The sequence below is a fragment of the Sus scrofa genome, chromosome 14 (assembly GCF_000003025.6).
Source record: "Sus scrofa isolate TJ Tabasco breed Duroc chromosome 14, Sscrofa11.1, whole genome shotgun sequence".
Taxonomy (NCBI): Eukaryota; Metazoa; Chordata; class Mammalia; order Artiodactyla; family Suidae; genus Sus; species Sus scrofa.
In genome coordinates this window covers 104835720-104858120 of record NC_010456.5, presented here as the reverse complement: position 1 = coordinate 104858120, position 22401 = coordinate 104835720, and the positions used below count along the sequence as shown (strand labels likewise).

At 42.1% G+C, this 22401-nt stretch overlaps 1 protein-coding gene across 5 annotated transcripts in view; it reads left to right on the top strand.

Annotated features, from left to right (window-relative positions):
• Window positions 1-22401, top strand: part of MYOF (myoferlin) — a 170699-nt gene that overhangs the window by 83092 nt on the left and 65206 nt on the right. For all 5 annotated transcript variants that reach the window (XM_021073854.1, XM_021073852.1, XM_021073856.1 and 2 more), the window contains 4 exons: window positions 13126-13303; window positions 15474-15598; window positions 18061-18167; window positions 21175-21367. In XM_021073854.1, the coding sequence (XP_020929513.1) occupies window positions 13126-13303; window positions 15474-15598; window positions 18061-18167; window positions 21175-21367 (603 nt within the window). The remainder of the gene's footprint in view (window positions 1-13125; window positions 13304-15473; window positions 15599-18060; window positions 18168-21174; window positions 21368-22401) is intronic.

Below are 22401 nucleotides of genomic sequence, written 5' to 3'. Positions count from 1 at the left end.
TTGATTACCCTTGAGTTATCTCAAGGTTTTGCAGGTGTGGTGAGGAATGATTTTGCTGAGGTGAGAATCAGATGTGCAGAGAGGCAGGTGTGTGAATGCCAGCACATGCACCCAGCCAACCACTGGTTCTGCTTGTGAATGAGAATGAGGCTTTGGGCTCTCCATTCCTGAACTGGTACAGCAACTCTTAAGTAGGGTGGAAAGGAATCCCTCAGTATCTTTCATTACTTTGTTACAGTTCATGGGGGAAATGATAGAATATTGTTATGTTTTTGAATTTTAGGGTTTGCTATGATCTCAAGGCCACATTCCTTGCAAATGATGAGTCTTTCATAATATAGTAGGAAAGATCTCAAGTTGCTGGACTTATCCTGGCTTCTCAAACCTTACTTCTACAGAATAGGTTATAAAATCAAGAAGAATTTCTCAGAGTTCCCATTGTGGTGAAGCAGGAACAAACGAATCTGATCCATGAGGATTTGGGTTTGATCCCTGGCCTTGCTCAGTGGGTTAAGGATCTGGTGTTGCCGGTGAGCTGTGGTGTAGGTTATAGTGGTGGCTCAGATCTGGCATTGCTGTGGCTGTGGTATAGGCCAGCAGCTGTAGCTCCGATTCAACCCCTAGCTTGGGAACTTGCATATATATGCCTTGGGTGCAGCCCTGAAAAGCAAAAAAAAAAAAAGGAAGAAGGAGAATCTCTATAAGCAAATTCCATGGGTTCAAGCTCTGGGAACATGCAATGTAAACTCATTTTGTTTTGTTTTTCACTTGTGTAAAGAGAGACAGAGCCAAAAGCAACAGGTTCATCCAGTTAGAAAGGTCTTGGCCTGAGTCTTTCTCTCCAGCCCACAACTCCATCACCTCTGAAGTCCAGGAGTCATAATAGATCTTAAGGACAAGTTCAGAAAAGGGAAAAAGAGGAGATGGTATGTGGAAAAAACGAAACAACCAATATACTCTTTATTGCCAGGATCATGCAAGAGAATGTGTAAAAACCACCAAAGGCTCCGTGGAAACAGATGGGTGCTTCTGGACTTGCATAGTTATAGGTTGGTTCTTGAAGATGTCATTTGGAACTTGGGGTTAGGCAGAAATGCTGTTATGGGTTCTCAGCAGTTATAATGCTTCCTTGTTCCTTCATCAGAACACAATTTAAGTCCATGACCCTTCTTTTTGTTCTTAATTATAATGGAGAGGAGAGGGGTTAGGGAAAGGAAGAAGCCCAACAAAATATAAAGGAAGGAAAAGCCCTCTAGTAACTAGAATGCAAAACCAAATCAGTTTTTAGTTTTCTTTACTCCAAATAATTCAATGCATACAGGCGTAGAAGCTTATGCAGGTAGTTAAAATAAAAGCAAAATACAGAAACAGAGGACCAACCATATATACTGCCCATAGTATCTCTCAACAATATGAACGTGCTTTTTTTTTTTTTTTTTTGTCTTTTTACCTTTTCTAGCGCCCCATCCGCAGCACATGGAGGTTCCCAGGCTGGGGTCTAATCAGAGCTGTAGCCGCCGGCCTACGCCGAAGCCACAGCAACGCAGGACCCGAGCTGCATCTCTGACCTACACCACAGCTCACGGCAACACCGGATCTTTAACCCATTGAGTGAGGCCAGGGATGGAACCCGCAACCTCATGGTTCCTAGTCAGGTTCGTTAACCACTGAGCCATGACAGGAACTCCTGAAAGAGCTTTTTATAAACTGAAATACAAAACTGAATTAGTTTTCTTAGCTCTAAATAATTAGAATGCCTTCTGTCATAAGTTTAATAAAAACAGAAATGAACTGTATAAACACAAACCCCAAGTTGCTGGGATTCCAAGGATATACCTGTAATTCAAGCAACCAAGAGCCCAGGAAGGGTGTTAGATGAGCAGATTTGCTCATCATGAGAGTGGTCAACCTAGAAAGCGATCAGACCCCTGTCTGACTTACAAAGATCTCATGACCCGGTCATGTGCAAGTTATGAACCTTTCCAGTAGAGTTGAAGAGGCTTCAACTAAAGAGCAACTTAGTTCCTGTGATATAATAGAATATAGAGATCTGTCTCCACCTTCGTTGCTGACACAGAGCTCCTAAAACCCTTGTAATTTTCTAAGTGATAAGAGTACTCGTGAGCATCTTTTGTTCTAATATTTGGTCTTTGACCCTAGTTGCTGACACAGAGTTCCTAAATCCCTTGGGATTTCCTGGATGCTAATGATCTCTGGAGACAGCAGTGAGAGATGGCTTGAAGCCAGATCTAATTCTCTGCTCAGGAATTGAACCTGGGCATCTTGGGTGAAAATCAGGAGTCCTAGCCACTAGACCTACTAAAGGCTAAAAGCAGAATTGCCCTGATTCTTGCCCCTGTTGAAAGCAAGAATGTTTCAAGGAGGTAAAGACTGTAAAGGCAGGTACAAAGTTTATCATTAGAGGCACAGGGCAACATGTGGGAGAGCACACAGAGGAGCCGTTTGTTATTTAAGATAAAACCCACACAGTAATACACACCCAAACGAGGACAGCCATGCAGACATCCTCCTGAGTGAGGAATGCACCAGAGAGGGGATTCCAATCACTTATATTGGACAGCTCTTCTGAGTCTTTGTTTTCCTTTGATCAATTATCTCATTTTATTTCTTATATCTGACTGGACCCAGGACCCTCTCTGATATTCGTTCACGTCTTTTGGCCCAGATGGATTCCAGAGCAAAGGGTTATGGGCCAGTATCAGGACTTATTGTGGCCTCGAGCCCCCTCTCTTTTTGACCCCCAGGAGTCTTTTCTGCACATGTGTAGTCAAGGGGAGGTCTCCTTGACTGCAAGAATGATTGATATGGTCATCTTATCTTTTTACTCCAGCAGAGCCCAGCTCCTGCCATTAACTTTCTCCTTGACGTGTCAAAGAGAAGCAAGGCCAAATTTACTCAGCTTAACAAGTCCCAGATGTTCTCAGCCTGGGGGCCCATCTACCTCCAACCTCAAAAAGAAAGTCTTTTGTTCTAATGAGGTGGCTTGATGGGCTCTTGAATGGGACCTGGTCACCAAGTCATGGTTGGAAGCTCCATTCAGAGTTCCATGGCTCAGCGGTTAATGAGCCTGACTAGCGTCCATGAGGATGGGTTCGATCCCTGGCCTCGCTCAGTGGGTTAAGGATCTGGCATTGCCGTGACCTGTGATGTAGGTTGCAAATGTGGCTTGGATCCCGAGTTGCTAGTTTCTGTGGTGTAGGCTGGCGGCTACAGCTCTGATTGGACCCCTAGCCTGGGAACCTTCATATGCCAAGGGTGTGGCCCTAAAAAGACAGAGAAAAAAAAAAAGAAGAAGCTCTATTCTCCAAAAAATATTAATCATTAGTCATACCTACCTATGATCAAGCCTTCATAAAATCCCCCAAAGTAAGGTGTTTGGGGAGCTTCCAGGTCAGTGAACTCCTGGAAGTGCTGGGAAAGTGGGATGTGCAGAGAGGGCATGAGACCTCTGTGCCCCTTCCCAGGTACCTTGCCTTATGTATTTTTTCCATCTGGATGCTCATCTGTATCCTCTATCATATTCTTTTATAATTAACCCTTAAACAGTAAGTGAACTCTTTTCCTGAGTTTCATGAGCTGCTCTAGCAAATTAACATGAGGAAGGGATTGTGGCAACTTTCAGTTTTTAGCCGATGTTTCAAAAGCACAGGTGAAGAGGGGTGGTTTGTGGGACTGAGCGCTTACCCTGTGGGATCTGATACTATATACAGGTGGGTAGTATCAGAATTGAGTTAAATTGTAGGATACTCAGCTGGTATTGCAGAATCCCTCGATATGGGAAAATTCCCCATGTATCTGGTGTCGAAGTGTTGGCAGTGTGACCGCAGTGTGAGAGTCAGAGGCACGCAGGTAGATGAGTGAGTTTTTTCCTGCTCAGTCATCAAAGATCCCAGAGTTCCCCCATGTCCCCAGAGCAGATCCCGAGCTGCTGCTCCAGGTGGGCCTGGTCACGAGACCCTGTGAAAGAGGTAGCAGGGTTCAGCCTGGATGCTTCCCCGAGGAATCACGCTGGTAGAAGAGCAGCTGTTGCAACCCTAGCGTTAGCTCTCCCGTTGGTCTGGCGCACGTGAAGTGCTCAATAAATACTGCCTGAAATGGCACATCGGGATTCATTCGGCAGCTCCTTCAGACCCGAGGTGGCCGTGGAAGCAGCAGGACACGTCTTGGGATGGAGAAGAGTGTTGGTTTTTCCATCTCGGTGCAGAAAGAATTCAAGGAGAGGCAAAGTGCTGGGTAAGCAAAGAGTTTATTAGCGTAGGAAGCTTGTAAGAAGTATGAGCAGGCAGGCAATGGAGTCCTGTGCCCAGAAGTTAGTGAGCTACAGTTTTATAATCAAAAGAAAAGTGGGGAGGGGGAAAAGACTACTTTCTTCCTCAGTCTGAGTAGATGTCAAACTTCCATCATCAGCTCCTCCTCCATGTCAGGTAGGGGAGTTTTCTTCCCCTCAGGGTCAAACTGGGACTGGCATGGCACAATGGAAATGAGCAAAAGTGGGATAACATATACTAAAATAGGGTAAATCATCTCGGGTTTCAGCATAATGTCACCTTTACCTACATTTTTGTTTTTAGTGTGCACAGAGAAGCATGTCCTAGGAATCATTAACTTACTGACCTCACTTGGCTGGATGTGGGTCTCATTTTACCATGGTTTTACTGTTTGGGGCCAAGTCTCCTACTTCTGTTGCATGGTTTTGTTTTTTGTGTTTTGTTGTGTTTTTGTCTGAGAATTTTGTTTTTTTAAATTTGAAGTATAGTTTACATATTTTGTTGTTAAGCAAGCCTGCTTTCCTGAGTGATTATTAATGTACAGGGGTCTCTCATACTGCTGCTGAAACTCAGCCTGTGTCCATCAGTGCTGAACAGACACGCGGAGACAGAATTTTGGGCAAAGAAAAAAAAAAAACAGCTTTATTGCTTTGCCAGGTAAAGGAGGCCCCAGCAGGCTAATGCTCTAAAGACTGTGCCCTCCCTTGGGAAAGAATAGGAGGTGGTCTTACAGTTTGGGAATGGAAAATAGGGCTACAGATAGGGATCAGGGTAGATGTAGGCTTTCACTCTTCCTCAGAGCTGGTGTTCAGTGGCTCAGGGATTGGTTCTAGTGGTCCTTCTTTCTGGAATGAAGGCAGTTAACAAGTCATCGAGTAGTCAGCATCTTCATTTGTTGGGGCTGGGGGGAGGGTGTTCAGTTTTGTAGAAGAGCTCAAAGATACTGTTACAAATATTCTGTGAAAAGGAACCAGGACCCTGCCCCGAGGTTGCCCTGTTTCCTGACTGTTCCTCCCTTGTCTCTGCATCCCTCCTTTCCTGGATCAGTGACTGTTTGAACCTACTCTTTGGAACTCAGGGAAGGTCCTGGAGGCTGAATGAGGCCCATTTCCTAATAAAACAAGAAATTTGCCTGGGAGCCCCACTGGGCCCTGCTCAGTTTCCATACTTGTTTGTATTTACAATTCTCTCATAGAATTAATTATTTTATCACCTACTTTGGCCCTTTTCTCTGTCCCAGTCAGCAAGCTGGGCAGTTTTTTTTGGCACAGTCTCCTTGTTACTGACCTTTAATGTCCCATGTCTCCTGGACCGACAGCAACTTTTAAGAACTGTTACTTGCTACCTCATATCAGTATTTTGCTTGACAAACCTCACCCAAATAGACTTTTTTTTTTAATGGCCATGTTTCAGCATATGGAAGTTCTTGGGCCAGGGATTGAATCCCAGCCACAACTGCAACCTATGCACTTTAACGCACTGTACCAGGCCAGGGATAAAACCTGCACTTCCACAGCAACCTGGGCCACTGCAGTTGGATTCTTAACTCATTGCACCACAGCAGGAACCCCCAAATATACATCTGAAACTACCCTCTACCACCTCCATCTACAATGTGCACTGGTCATTGATAATTAGAAAGAGAGCCCCAAGGCCTTGCAGAGTTTATGGTAACATCCATCAGTGTTATATAATTTATATTCTTCAATTTGCCCTATTGTAGGCAGTTTTGCCCCAAAGTTACTAAGGAAGGGCCAGGAACAAAAGCTGAAGCTGCCAACTTCTCTAAATTGCATTGATCTTACTTCTCTCTGCCTCTTTGTGCCCTGAGGGTGCAGGGGAAGTGGGAAAGGGCTGGGGAAAGGGTGGAATGCTCAGCATCACCATTACTCCAGGACCCTGGGGCTCTGGAACCAGTGAGTAGATGGTGTGTGTGTGTGGTGGGGGCACCCTGTATGGACTTTGACCTGCAAAGTGTTCCCAGGAGCTGCTCCGCTGTGCTTGTCTTGCTTACAGTGTGAACTCATTCTCTTAGGAGTTGTGGCCAGAAACCCCAATTATTGTCTGAGAGCTCAGACCCTCCAGGTTGAGGGTCCTGTTAGGGCTTTTGAAGGGGACAGTGAGTTTTGCATGAGAAAATCCAGAGAGATCTGATGGAATGCTGGCCATGTGGAGGTGGGCAGAGCCAGCCTTGCCAGAGGTGGCATCCCTACCTCTCTGCCATGCCTCCCTACCTACCTTCTTCTCTGCAGTGACAGGTGGCTTGTCTTAAACACTGATCATTTTATTCTGGGCCCTGACTTAGGCCCGAAATTATGTTTCATAATTTTGGTCTTTGCCTTTTCTGTCACCCTAGATGTTTTACAAAGAAGAACTTGGGCTATATATAAAAGATCTGACTAATACAAATGACTTCCTACTTTGTAATTTTCATGCACCAGTTTAAACCAAACCCAGACTTTGCTCAGAATTTCTGAACCATGAATATTTTAGGAGGCTTATTGCGGGTAGTTCAGGGGACTCCTGACAAGTTACAGAAGTCCCCCAAGTCCCACTCTACCAAAGTGGTCTCAGGTCGGGAAGTTTTTAAATTCAAAATACCCAGGCAGAATCTCTGCAACACGGGGCCCAGATAGAGGTATATGTTAAAGCTCTTCACGTGATTCACTGTGCTTCTAAGGTTGTGAACCAATGTTCAAAAAAGACTGAGACTCAGAGGGGTTTCTGATGAAGCATATGGGAGGTTTCAGTTGTACCATGTCAAAAATTTCTTTAACCCAAATGGAGATTTTGTAATAGTGGGATGACCCAGTGTTCTTTTTTTTAAAATTTATTTGTATTGGCGTATAGTTGATTTACACTGTTGTATGAGTTCCAGGTATACAGCAAAGTGAATAAGCCACACATGTAAATATATCCATTCTTTTTTCCATATAGGTTATTACTAACTATTGAGTAGACTTTCCTATGCTATACAGTAGGTTCTCATTAATCATGTATTATATACAGTAGTGTGTATGTGTTATTCCCACCCTCCCAATTCTTCCCCCCTCAACAGTTTTGCTTATGGTAACCTTAAGATTGGTTTTAAAATTTGTGAGTTTGTTTCTGTTTTATAAATTCTTTGGTATCATTTTTACTAGATTCCACACATAAGTGATAAGATATTTGTCTTTTCTGTCTTTACTCAGTATGATAATCTCTAGGTCCATCCATGTTGTTGCAAATGGCATTATTTTATTCTTTTTTGTGTCTGAATAATATTTTATTGTGTATATGTAACACATCTTCTTTATCCATTTATCTATCAATGGACATTTAGGTTGCTTCTCTATCTTGGCTATTGTAAATAGTGCTGCAGTGAACATAGGGCTGCATGACCCAGTTTCTTTAAGACAGCAAACTACAGTCACTGTCAGGTGTTCTTCAAATGTCCTCAAGAAGTTAAAAATAGAATTAGCATATGATCCACCAATTCACTGCTGGGTGTATACTCCAAAGAATTGAAAGGAGAGATGCAAATAGATATTTGTATACCCATGTTCATAGCAGCATTATTCACAATAGCTGAAAGGGGGAAGCAAGCATGAATCCATTGATAGATGAATGGTATATATACAGTGTTTAATTAATTAAGCAAGGAAGCCAGTAGACTGAGGTGGCTCTAATGCTTTAAACCAAAACCTAGGCCTGGCAGTGTCTCAAGATTAAGAAATAAAAACTGAAAGACAACAAATTACAAATAGCCAGCTGGGATTTCCCAAATAATGCACCCATGTAAGCTATAGCCAATCAGATAATCTCCTTGACTTCCTTCTGCCTCTGCTCTTTATTATTATTTTTTTGGGGGGGGGCACCCCATGGCATATGGAGTTCCTGAGCTGCTGTTTCGACCTATGCTGCAGCTGCAGCAATGCTGGATCCTTTAACCCACTCTACTGGGCTAGGGATTGAACCTGTGTCCTGGCGCTGCAGACCTGCCACCGATCCCATTGTGGCACAGCAGGAACTCTTGCCTCTGCTCTTTAAGAAGCCTTTTCCCCTAGCTCCTGTCTGTGAAACACTCCTAATCACTTCTGGTTTTTTGCTACCCAATTCCAATGTTTGCTCAAATAAACACCTAAAATTTTTAATATGCATCAGTGCAGTATTAGTCAGCCTTTAAAAGGAAGAAACTTCTGACATGCTACACCATGGCTAAACCTTGAGGACATTATGCTAAGTGAAATAAACCAGTTGTGAAAGGACAAATGTTTGATTCTACTTATAAGTTACCCAAGAGTTGTCAAACTCAGAGGCAGAGAGTAGGTGGGAATGGAGAGTTGTGTTTAATGGTTTCAGAGTTGTGGGGTTTTGTTTTTTGAGAGTTAAGTTTTATTTGGGGCAAAATTAGGACTTAAGCCTGGGAGGGAGTATCTCAGGTAGCCCTGAGAAAACCATTCCCAGAGTTTTAATTTTGTAAGGTGGAAAGAGTTCTTGGATGGATGGTGGTGATGGTAGCACAACGATGTGAATATACTTAATGACATGGAATGGCACACTTAAAAATACTTGAGATGGTGAATTGCATTATGTGTATCTTACCACAAATTTTTATTTTTATTTTTTTTGTTTATTTATTTTTGTCTTTCTGTCTTTCCTAGGGCCATATCCATGGCATGTGGAGGTTCCCAGGCTAGGAATCTAATCAGAGCTGTAGCCACCAGCCTATACCAGAGCCACAGCAACGCCAGATCCAAGCCGAGTCTGCGACCTACACCATAGCTCATGGCAATGCCGGATCCTTAACCCACTGATTGAGGCCAGGGATCAAACCTGCAACCTCATGGTTCCTAGTTAGATTCGTTAACCAATGGGCCATGACGGGAACTCCAACTACAAATTTTTAAAAAGGAAGTTTTAAAAAGTTTGAGTACTTCTGTAAGTGAATGCCCACATTCTTGCATCAAACAAGGCAGAAAACCCACCAATATGCCTCAGTTTATCATTCAACAGTACAGTGCAGTTTTATTCAGCCTTCAAAAGGCATTGTCAGAGAAGAAAAAGAAATACAAGGAATCCAAATTGGAAAAGAAATAAAACTGGAGTTCCCATCATGGTGCAGCAGAAACGAATCTGACTAGGAACATGAGGTTGCAGTTTTGATCCCTGGCCTCGCTCAGTGCATTAAGGATCTGGTGTTGTCGTGAGCTGTGGTATAGGTCACAGACCTGGCTCAGATCTGGCGTTGCTGTGGCGTAGGCCAGCAGCTGCAGCTCCAATTAGACCCCTAGCCTGGGAACCTCCACATGCCACAGGGGTGGCCCTAAAACACACAAAAAAAGGGAAATAAAACTGTCACTGTTTGCAGATGCCATAATACTACACATAGAAAACCCTGAAAATGCTACCAGAAAACTACTAGAGACCATATATTAATTCAGTAAAGTTACAGGACATAAAATGAATAAACAGAAATCTCTTGCATTCTTATACACTAACAACAAGAGATCAGAAAGAGATTAAGGAAACAATCCCATTTACCATCACATCAAAAGGAATAAAATACCTAGGAATAAACCTACGTAAAGAGGCAAAAGACCTGTACTCTGAAAACTATAAGATACTGATGAAGGAAATTGAAGATGACAAACAGATGCAAAGATATACTATGTTCTTGGATTGGAAGAATTGTTATGGTTAAAATGACTGTACTATCCAAGGTAATCTACAGATTCAGTGCAATCCCTATTAAATTACCAGTGGCAGTTTTCACAGAACTAGAATAAAAAAATTTTTAATTTGTATGGAAACACAAAAGACCAGAATAGTCAAAGCAAATCTGAGAAAGAAAAATGCAGCTAGAGGAATCAGGCTTCTTGACTTCAGACTATGCTACTAAGTACAGTCCTCAAAACAGTATGGTACTGACACAAAAACAGAAATAGAGATCAGTGGAACAGGATAGAAAGCCCTGAAATAAACCCACATACCTATGGTCAACTAATCTATGACAAAGGAGGCAACAATATACAATGGAGAGAAGACAGTCTCTTCAATAAGTGGTGCTGGGAAAACTGGACAGCTATATGCAAAAGAAAGAAATTAGAACACTCTCTAACACCATACAAAAAATAAACTCAAATGGATTGAAGATCTAAATCTAAGATCAGATAGTATAAATATACACGCACACACATAGGAATATTACTCAGCCATAAATAAGAATAAAATCTTGGCATTTGCAATAACTTGGATGGATTTAGAAGGTATTATGCTAAGTAAAATTAGAGAAAGACAGATACCATATTTTACTTGCCTGAGAGGAATGTCATGAGGGGATGGGTAAAATGGTGAAGGAGATTAAGAGCTACGAATTTCCAGTTACGAAGTAATTGTCACAGAAATATAATGTACAGGAGTTCCCATCATGGCACAGTGGTTGGCGAATCCGACTAGGAACCATGAAGTTGCGGGTTTGGTCCCTGGCCTTGCTCAGTGGGTTGAGGATCTGGCATTGCCATGAGCTGTGGTGTAGGTTGCAGACGCGGCTCGGATCCCATGTTGCTGTGGCTGTGGTGTAGGCCGGCAGCTACAGCTACGATTAGACCCCTAGCTTGGGAACCTCCATGTGCCGCGGGAGTGGCCCTAGAAAAGGCAAAAAAAAGACAAAAAAACAAAAGAAATATAATGTACAGCATAGAGAATGCTGTCAATACTATCATAATAATGTTGTATGGTGATACATGGCACCTAGATTTATGGTGATCATTTTGTAAAGTATAAAAATATCACATCACTAGGTTGTACACCTGGAAGTAATGTAATATTTAAGTTAATGATACTTCAATTTAAAAATTAATAAAATTGAAAGATACAAAATAAATTTTAAAAAGAAAGGAAACTGGTTTCTATTTCGGGAAAGTAAGTTCAAGTAATTTCACTTATTTTAAAATCTGATAGTAAAAGTTTTGTTTTTTTTTTTAATTGAAGTATAGTTGATTTTGCAATGTTGTATTCCTTTCTGGTGTACAACACAGTGATTCAGTTGTATGTATATGTATTATTTTTCATATTCTTTTCCATTATGGTTTTATTACAGACTCTAGTTCTCTATGCCATATAGTAGGATCTTGTTGTTTATTTTATAAATAATTCCAAACTCCTAATTTATCCTTCCCCCTTACTTTCCCCTTTGGTAACCGTAAATTTGTTTTCTATGTCTGTGAGTCTGTTTCTCTTTTGTAAATAAATTTGTTTGTATCATATTTTAGATTCTAGACACAAGTGATATTATATGATATTTGTCTTTCTCTTTCTGAATTACTTGTAGAATAATCTCTAGGTGCATCCATATTGCAGCAAATGGCATTATTTTATTTTTTTGTATGGCTGAGTAATATTTCATTGTGTATACATGTATATCACATCTTTATCCATTCATTTGTTGATAGATATTTAGGTTGCTTCCATGTCTTGGCTATAGTAAATACTGCTGCTGTGAACATTGAGGTGCCTGTATCTTTTCAAATTAGAGTTTTCTATATATGTATGCCCAGGAGTAGGATTGTTGGGTCATATGGCAACTCTATTTTCAGTTTTTGGAGGAACCTCCATACTGTTTTTCATAATGGTTGTACCAATTTACATACCCACCAACAGTGTAGAAAAGTTCCCTTTTCTCTACACCCTCTCTAGCATTTATTATTTGTAGACTTATTAATGATGAAATGATGGCCATTTTGACTGGTGTGAAGCAATACCTTATAGTAGTTTTGATTTGCATTTCTCTAATAATCAGTGAAGTTGAGCATTTTTTCATGTGCCTATTGGCCATTTAGATGTTTTCTTTGGAGAAATGTCTGTTTAGAACCTCTGTCCTTTCTTTTTTTTTTTTTTTTTTTTGATTGGGTTTGTTGTTGTTGTTATTGAGTTATGTGAACTGTTTACATATTTTGGAAATTAAGCCCTTGTTTGTCACGTTGTTTGCAAATACTTTCTCCCAGTCTGTAGGTTGTCTTTTTGTTTTGTTTATGGTTTCCTTTGCTCTGCAAAAGCTTATAAGTTTGAATAGGTCCTATTTGTTCATTTTTACTTTTATTTTTGTTGCCTTGGGAGACTGACCTAAGAAAACATTGGTACAGTTTATCTCAGAGAACGTTTTACCTATGTTTTCTCCTAGGAGTTTAATGGTGTCATGTCTTATAATTTGTCTTTAAGCCATTTGGGGTTTATTTTTTTGTAGGGTATGTGAGAGTGTTCTAATGTCATCAATTTACACATGGCTGTCCATCTTTCTCAGTGCCACTTGTTGAAGAAACTCTGATAGTAAAAGCCTTAATTGTTATTTCTAATTAGAAAATTAATAAACAATTCAGACTGTTAGAAATGTATAAGTTAGGATAAAGTTAGCCATTCTCTTTCTACCTTCCCCAACATAACTACCATTAACAATTTGATTTATATTCTTCCAGCTTTCTTCATGAATTTGCCAATATTAAAAATATGTTTAACAGGTTCTCTAAAAGAGATACCTTTTTCCCATGTTTGTGCATAGGAATCTGCTTAAGTTTTTTTATGAACTTTCTGTGGACGTAACATGATTTTCTTAACAAGTGCCTATTGTGTTATCTTCATTTTTTCCCTAATTTAATCAACTCTGTAGTGAATGTCCTGGTACTTCTATCTTTGCCCAGTTGTACGAGTGCAAGGGGAACTGCTAGATCCAAGAACATTTTCCACTGGCATTTCACTCAGCACTAAGTATTAGGTTTAGAATTAATGTCTGCTAGAAATCCACATGTCAATAAGAGCAAAAGGATTTTCACTGAGTCTTATGTCTGCTCACACTTTGTAGAAATATCAGCGAAGGCGGAAGTACAGCCTGTCTGCCGTGTTCCATTCGGCCACCATGTTGCAAGATGTTGGTGAGGCCATTCAGTTTGAAGTCAGCATTGGGAACTATGGCAACAAGTTTGACACGACCTGTAAGCCTTTGGCATCAACCACTCAATACAGCCGTGCTATATTTGATGGTAAGACTGACACTGGCCATTCTCTCCTGTACACTTTTTTTTTTTTTGCTGTGCCCACAGCATACAAAAGTTTCTGGGCCAAATATCAAATCTGTGCCACAGGAGTGACAATGCCAGATCCTTAACCTACTGTGCCACGAGGGACCTCCTCTCCTCTGTATGTTTACAGTGGGTACACCACAGGATGAGAAGCTTGCAGCGTATTCTCCCTCTGACAGCCATTATCCCCAGCATATGCTTAGTGGAAAGGAAAAGGTTGAATGGGGAAGAGAGGTGGCTGGAGTTCAGGCACCTTCAAGAGTGGTCAGACCCGGAGTTTTCGTTGTGGCTCAGTGGTTAACGAATCCGACTAGGAATCATGAGGTTGCAGGTTCAATCCCTGGCCTTGCTCAGTGGATTAAGGATCAGGTGTTGCCATAGCTGTGATGTAGGTCACAGATGCGCCTCAGATCTGGCATTGCTGTGGCTGTGGTATAGGCTGGCAGCTATAGCTCCAGTTATACCCCTAGCCTGGAAACCTGTGGGTGTGGCCCTAAAAAGCCAAAAAAATAAAAAAGAAGAAGAAGAAAAGAAAAAAAAGAAGCTTCTGGTCTTCACTCTGTTCTCCAAAACTATGACCTTAGCTGCATAACTTAATTCTAACCCTCAGTTTCTTCATCGTCTCCAGAGCTGCCATGAGGATGAAATAGCTGTATTTGAACAAAGATGGATGAGAAACAGTCCCTATTTTTAAGGAGCTTACATTCTAGTATATAAAATAAGTCATAGTAGAAGGCAGAGTATGAGGATGCCCTAATAAAAATATTGATACGCCGTTGGAGAGTATACAGAAGGGAGAGAGAGAGATTCTGATAAAATGTCCCAACAGTGTTGCCATAACTTTTACTTAATTTTTGTTCAGGTAGTGTTAAAAATATAAAATGTGCTAGAAAATGTTGGCTAATCATTCTTTTTCTTTTGTCTTTTGTCTTTTTAGGGCTGCACCTATGGCACATGTAGGTTCCCAGTCTAGGGGTCTAGTCAGAGCTGTTGCTCCCAGCCTATGCCAGAGCCACAGCAACTCCAGATCTGAGCTGCGTCTGCGACCTACACCACAGCTCACAGCAACACTGGATCCTTAACCCACTGAGCGAGGCCAGGGATCAAACCCATAACCTCATGGTCCCTAGTCGCATTTGTTTCCACTGTGCTGGGACGGGAACTCCTGGCTAGTCATTCTTAATCACTGTAAGACTGTAAGTAATAGCAGACCTCACATATCCAGCTAAGGCTTTCAAAAACAGAAAATTCTTTTTTCTTTCCCACTTCCAACAAAAATAATGATATAGGATAACAGTTTTCAGGGACAAACACATATCATCTAACCTCCCAAGTTCTGTATATTTTCTGCTGTATATGTAGTCAGTGACATTCAGGAGTTCCCATCATGGCTCAGTAGAAAAGAATCTGACTAGCATCCATGAGGGCACAGGTTCGACCCCTGGCCTCGCTCAGTGGGTTAAGGATCTGGCATTTCCATGAGCTGTGGTGTAGGTCGCAGATTCGGTTTCTGAACATTGTTCATTCTGGCATTGTTGTGGCTGTGATATAGAACAATGACTGCGATTCTGATTCAGCCCCTAGCCTGGGAACCTCCATATGCCATGGGTGCCCTAAAAAGACAAAAAAAAAAAAAAAAAAAACCCCAGTGACATTCAGATATGTGGTCCTGAATCTCCAAAAGATCCTGAGATCATTGTGCTAGGTTTACTTGGGTCTTTTAGAGAGATTTTTCAAAGCAAACTAAATGAATAAGAACTTTCCACTTATCCCTCAGTTCCTTCGTTGAATAAAATTAAAGTTCCAAGAGTTCCTGCTGTGGCACAATGGGATCGGCAGCATCCCTGCCCCGCCAGGATGCAGGTTTGATCCTCATCCCAGCATAGTCAGTTAAAGGATCCGGTGTTGCCGCAGCTAGGGTGAAGGTTGCAACTATGGCTCAGATCTGATCCCTGGCCCAGGAACTCCCTATGCCCTGGGGTGGCCAAAAAAATGAAAGAAAAAAAAAATGAACCAGAAAACCTCAAACCATTCTCCAAGCCTATTATTAATCAGCAGTCCAGTTTGCACATCTCTCTTGTTGTTTATTTTAAGTGTCCAGTGTTTACTGACCCTCAATATTCTACCCCAGGGAACTACTATTACTACCTGCCTTGGGCCCACACAAAGCCAGTTGTTACGCTGACCTCATACTGGGAGGATATTAGTCATCGCCTGGATGCCGTGAATACCCTCCTAGTCATGGCAGAACGGCTGGTGAGTTTATCTTTTCTACATTTCCTTTTCACCAGAGTGACTTTTGTACTAGTTAGAATGCAGGTTAGGCCACTGTAGCACAAGAGCTCAACATACAATGGTAAACAAGATGAAAGCGATTTCTTTAGTAGTAGGGGAGGTAGGTAACCAAGGCTGGCATGGTGTTGGGGACCCTGGCTCTCTCCCCCTTGCTGCTCTGCTGTCACTAAGACATTGTCATTGTTTGCATGGGAGAGGCAGCTTCCCATTACAGTGACCCTTCAGCCTGAAGGAAGGGGATGAGAGGAGGAGGAGGAGATGACACAGGTCTTGCCCTTCAAGGGAAAGACCCAGAAATCACACTTGATTTCTACTCATTTTCCACTGGTCAGGGTTCAGTCATACAACCACATCTTAGTACAGGGTGATTGGGAAATGCAGTCTTATGCCTGGGCAGACATTTGTCCAGATACATGATGTCTTACGATGGAAAAGAGAGGACGGATGTTGAAGTAGGGGCACAGCTTATGGTTTTTTCCACAATTTGTATGAGAAGTTTGGTATGGAGAATGGTTCATTCCAATAGACATATGCAGTCCTTGGAGCTTTGCTGTTAAAGCAGTAAAAGTCTCAACTCAGAAGTGGGTGCAGAGGAACTTTCTCGTTGGTAGATTGGGGGGTTCCCTCTGGTGGGAACTTGAATACATGTGGTATCTGTGATTTTCCATCCACTTCACACTGATGAGGAAAACATGGTTGGGATATTTCTAAGTCAAAGATAATGTTATTTCTACCAGGTACCAGATAGACTTTATCAGTATTAGTGGTTTGATTTCTAAATTATAGTAGTATTAATTTTTCTAAGATGCAACCTTTGTTAAGGTTGGACCATGACATGTTGGGGGTCTTAGAATATACTTGATCTGAGATTCTGTGGAAAAATCTAAAAATATTGTTTTATGTTATAAAGACAACATTAAAGGAGAATTGTACATTTAATTAAATGAAGCATAACTGTTGACATGATAAAGCTACAATTGATATGCAATGTGGCTGTGGTATTAATTTCCAACTTCCCATCTCAAGGGAATTGGTGAAAAATTGGTCACAGCTCTTCTAATCATGTTTTGGGTGTCCAGCTTTTTGCATCATTCTTCTCATCTGCCCTCTCCATTGACCAACCTGTCATAATTCCATCCAATCTGAACAGGACGGTGGTTTTTTATGATCAGGCTTTTGTTAATCAGGGTGGGCTCTCCCTCAGCATCTCTGTTGGTAGATATTCAAAGTGAAACACAGTATGTTCTGGGCTTATTTTGTGCTTTCTGTGCCCCAACCTTGGAATCACATTTCCTCAAGGAGCCCTGGTTCCCTTTAGTGGGAATGGAAGGTGAAAAATAAGATCCAAGGAGTTCCCATCATGGCACAGCGGAAACAAATCCGACTAGGAACCATGAGATTGCGGGTTCCATCCCTGGACTCACTCAGTGTGTTAAGGATCCAGTGTTGTCAGGAGCTGTGGTGTAGGTCGAAGACGCAGCTCAGATCCTGCACTTCTGTGGCTGTTGGCAAAGTCCAGCAGCTGTAGGTCCAATTCGACCCCTAGCCTGGCAACTTCCATATGCCACAAGTGCAGCCCTAAAAAGCAACGCCCCCCCCCCCGAAACAAAAAACAAAAGGAAAAAGCAAAAGAAAACGCCACCAACACAAAAAGAATAAGATCTGGGTATTGAGTGCTCACTACTATTGAGATGTCATTGCTCCAAGGCCTCCTCAGCAAACTTGGCTGAGTTCGCACATGTACATTTATCTCTGTATCTCTCAATATACTAAAAGCAGTGAGTTTATTAGGATAACTCCAATTCCATTCTAATATCACAGGGTTTATTCTAGTCTTCCCTATTTCTCTTTTTACGACTCCCTTCTCCAGCAGTGAGAAACCTGGCTTCTCTTATCCTTGATATGTTTACTCATTTGTTCAATTCTAACATCCACAGGTAGAGGACTGCCAACAACAAACCTAATTAGAATTTGATATGTTTATGGTTCTTTGTTTCCTTCAGACCGAGGGAAAACAGTAAAAACGCTGTGCTCCAAAGTTACTTGGGTTAGTTCAACGTAGTTATGTTATTCATCTGAGATGTAGTTAGCATCACTTATTTCTGTTTTATATTCCATTTTAGGGTTCCTGCCCCCGACTATGTTGCTTTTTATTTACTTTCTGAATACATAAATTTGCCTGGTCTTATAAATTCATAAATTTATCTGAAAAGGTTGTCTCATTACTTAAATATATATATCATTGCATTTTGAAGAAAAATAAATAGTGTTAAGCTGTGGTGAGCATTATTAAATGTAAAGGAAAACACCTTTCATTTTTCTGTTACGTCTTTTTGTATATTTTCTCTTGAAGATAAAAGTTAAATCTTTACCGGCTAAAATGCACAATTACCCATTATTTCCTCCCTTTCCAAATTCTTCAGCAATCAAACCTAGAGGCTCTAAAATCTGGGATACAAGGTAAAATTCCTGCAAACCAGTTGGCAGAAGTGTGGTTGAAGCTGATCGATGAAATTACAGAAGACACAAGGTATAGTGATCATATTTGTACCTCAGAGTTCCCAGCCATGCTCCCCTCCCTTAAACTGTACAATCAGAAGAGTCTCTAGAATTGTTTCTAGTGTTTGCCTGAAAAATGAAGTTGAATCAGCCCAGCTTCTCAAAAGGCCATCACTGCCATGAGTCTCTGAGTCACCAGCAGGAAAACTCCACTTTCCAATCTGGTTGCCAATTCTAAAGCAGCCGAGGGAGGCTGAGGCCCCACTCCAGGAAGCACATCCCAGGGCAGCCTCCGGCAAGGGGTGGGGGAGGGAGGAGCTGGTCTGTGCCTCTGCCTCCCTCCCAGCAGTCCTCAAAGGCTGTCCTGTCCTGAGAAAGGTGACTCCTGGTTCCCACAGAGAATGGGAACTGGGGGTAGGGCACTGATTTTACCATTTAGAACATTTGCTAATTCACAAACACATTTTTAGAAACAATAATTTTTTTTTCCTCTTTTACCAGATGCCTAATGAGCACTCTGGCCAAGCCTCCTGTAGGTGAAGTCAGATGATTCCACCCAAGCCCAAGAACCTTTCATAACTATGACTTGAGGAAATTGCCCAGATCTCTGGGCATTTGGAAACCGAAGGCGGAAGTGATAATTCCAAACCTGAAAAAAAAAATATTGGCCAATAAAACAGTGGATCAGGAAGTTGCAAAAGAAAAGCGCTTTGACTACTTCTCACTAGCAGCAAGAAGCAGGGATGTTTTTCCTCCCTTCGAAGCAAATGTCCTAAGTCTCCCCAGTCCTCTCATGACATCTAGTGGTTTAGCTGGGTAATCATCATGCAGAAGAGATCAAGTATTGCTACATGCTTCTTTAAATTAAATTCAGAGAATTTATATCCGGGTCCTAAGAGGTCATCTCTTCCAGTCTTTTTACTTTATAGACGAGAAAACAGAAGCCCCCAAGGATGTGAAGTGACTCGTGTGAGGCCCAGAGTTGGGTTTATGCTCTTTCTGCTACATGTTTTCCACAGTCAGTATTTATTTCTTGAAGGCTTATGTGTGACTTTTGAGCTAGCAGCTTCCATATATATATTTTTTTTGCCTCAAAGAAAAATTTCAGAGACTTAGCCCTTCTAATGCATTGCCATAATTACCAGCGTAACCAAACAAAAATATTTGGTAATACCTTTCAGGTAGAAAATGCCTGTGAATTTTAAGGTTTGCTGAGCAAAACACAGAAATGGCTATTTTTGCTGCTTCTGAATAGTTAGTTTTTGAAGAATCAAATTGGACACTCTAAAAAAATTTTATGGCCGCACCTGTGCCTTATGGAAGTTCCTGAACTAGAGATTGAATCCAAGACACAGCTGCAGCAATGCTGGATCCTTTAACTCTCTGTGCCAGGCTAGGGATTGAACCCATACCTCCATAGCAACCGGAGCCCCTGCAGATTTTTAATCCACTGCACCATTGCGGGAACTCCTTGGAAACTCCTGTGTTTAAGGGAAGTCAGATAGGATTTCTTTAAGAAGCTGGGTGAAATTCTCACCAATGCAAATTCTACCTAGAGACAATGTGAATAGAACCTCCTGGAATAGATGAAAACCTCACTCTGTGGCCTTATCAGCTGCCCTAGTGAGAGGGAGGCCCTGGCAGAAGAAGGTAATTCTGGCTCCAGCTCAGCTGTTCTAGTGGAAGCTTGGCCTGCACAAGTGGTTCCTAACCTTTTGGGAGCTAATGGGTCCCTTTGAATGTCTGATGAGATGATGACAATGGTGATGACAACATTCTTTAGACTTGACTATGCAATAGACATTACTCTGAAGATTCTGTGCATATTAATTCATGTACGTCTCGCCACAACCATAAAGGGTAGATATTATTTTCCCACATTTGAAGATAGGAAAAATCCTGGAAAGCAGGAGTTCCCATCATGGCTCAGCGGTAACAAACCTGACTAGAATCCATGAGGATGCGGATTTGATCCCTGGCCCTGCTCAGTGGGTGAAGGATCCAGCATTGCCATGAGCTCTGGTGTAGGTCACAGACGCAGCTCGGATCTGGTATTGCTGTGGCTGTGGTGTATGTAGGCTGGCAGCAACAACTCCAATTCGACCCTGTGCCTGGGAATTTCCAGGTTCCATGGGCGGAGCCCTAAAAAAATAAGAAGATAGGAAAACAAAAATGAAGAAACTGGCCAAGATCACAGAACTAGTAATGATGGAGGCATAACTTGTACCCAGATAGTCAACTCCAAAGCCTGTGTTCTTCATCACAATGTCACACTACATGTCAACACAGACCTACACTCTTCTTTGTAAATTCCAGGGATTCACAGACCTCCAGAGGCCTGCCTCTAGACTGCCTTGGGGTGCATGGTCCCTAGGTTAAGAAGCCTTCCAATAAATGATGTCTCATCTCCCTCTTCCTTCATTTTGTGGGTCTGTACAGTGATGGTAGGAAGCAAATGAAGGGAAGGCCAACTGTTGCTACTGCTTCCGTCTTCTTCCCAGTGACTCCATGCGCTTTGGGTCAGACCCAGGGATCTGCTTTGCAATTTTCTTTTTTTTTTTGGTCTTTTCTAGGGCCGTGCACCTATGGCATATGGAGGTTCCTAGGCTAGGGGTCTAATTGGAGCTGTAGCCGCCGGCCTACACCGCAGCCACAGCAACGCCAGACCCAAGCCGTGTCTACAACCTACACCACAGCTCATGGCAATGCCAGATCCTTAACCCACTGAGTGAGGCCAGGGATCGAACCCTCAACCTCATGATTCCTAGTCAGATTCATTAACCACTGAGCCACGATGGGAACTCCTGCTTTGCAATTTTCATCCCATGACATTCCCTACATAGAGTGAGGAGAGTCTAGCTGGCAGGTCTGCTCCTCCAAAAGCAGAGATCTTCACCTTCAGCTTAAACCTGTTCACACTTGGGGACTGGTGTGGTTTGCATGGAGGCCAACCATAAATGAGTTTGACAGTCTTGAAGCCTCACAAGCTCTTCCACAAATTCTGTTTCTTTTTTTTCCTTTTCCTTTTTCTTTTTTAGATACACATTGCCTCTCACAGAAGGAAAAGCTAACGTCACAGTTCTCGATACTCAGATCCAAAAGTTGAGATCCAGAGCTCTCTCCCAGATACATGAGGCAGCTGTTAGGATGAGGTCTGAGGCCACAGAGGTGAAGTCCACCTTGGCGGAAATTGAGGACTGGCTCGATAAGTTAATGCAGCTGACTGAAGAGGTAGGGCTTTTAAACTACACTTGATATGGAGGAGGGATTCTTTGGAATGGCACCAGGGGCAGAGATGGCAGTGGGAAAATCGGGTACATTATCTTGGATATCAAGCAGATCTGACAGATGGTGGAAGTAAGGAGTTAACGTGGCTGCAGTGCTAATGGGTGAGCATCATTAAGGCCAGGGCAGGAGAACAGCTTTCACTTGTCCATCCTGGAAAGGTCTTTAAAAGTGGACAAATCATTACTGTTACCATAGTACAAACAGAATGTTTCAAGTAGAGGGAGTTCCTGTTTTGGCTCAGCGGAAAGGAATCTGACTGGTATCCATGAGGATTCAGGTTTGATCCCTGGCCTCGATCAGTGGGTTAAGGATCCGGCATTGCCGTGAGCTGTGGTGTAGGTCACAGACATGGCTTGGATCCTGAGTTGCTGTGGCTGTGGCATAGGCCAGCAGCTGCAGCTCCAATTAGACCCCTAGCCTGGAAACTTCCCTATGCTGCAGGTGTGCCCCAAAAAGAAAAAAAAAAAAAAGAATATTTCAAGTAGAGTGATATTGTAGCAGATATGTGTAGTACAGAGGATTAAAATGCCGCCTTTAGTTGGTGGGAAGACCTGGCTTTGAATCCTGGATCTACCACGTGTAACCCTGGGCAAGGTATTCAAGCCCTCTGAGCCTCAGTTTCCCCATATGTAAAATGGAGATAAAAGGAGTACCCACTTCACAGCATTGCTTTGTGCAGATTAAAGAAGGTGAAGTGTGTAAGGGGCTTAGCAGTGTGGGGCACACAATGAGTGCTGGATAAGTGTGGCTGCCCTTAGCCTCTGAGGGTAGAAGGAAGTAGAAGACCCCTCCTCCTGACCTTCAGAGAAGGGGAGGTGCAGGGTGGGTGGTAATATATTTGTAGGTAGAGATACATTTGAAAAACATGTATGTAATTACAAGTAATTTTTATTGTTTTACTTTCTACGCTTTGTTACTTTCCAAGTTGTCTGCAGTGAACTTATGTCACCTTTATAATTAAAATAGATTTTAAAAAA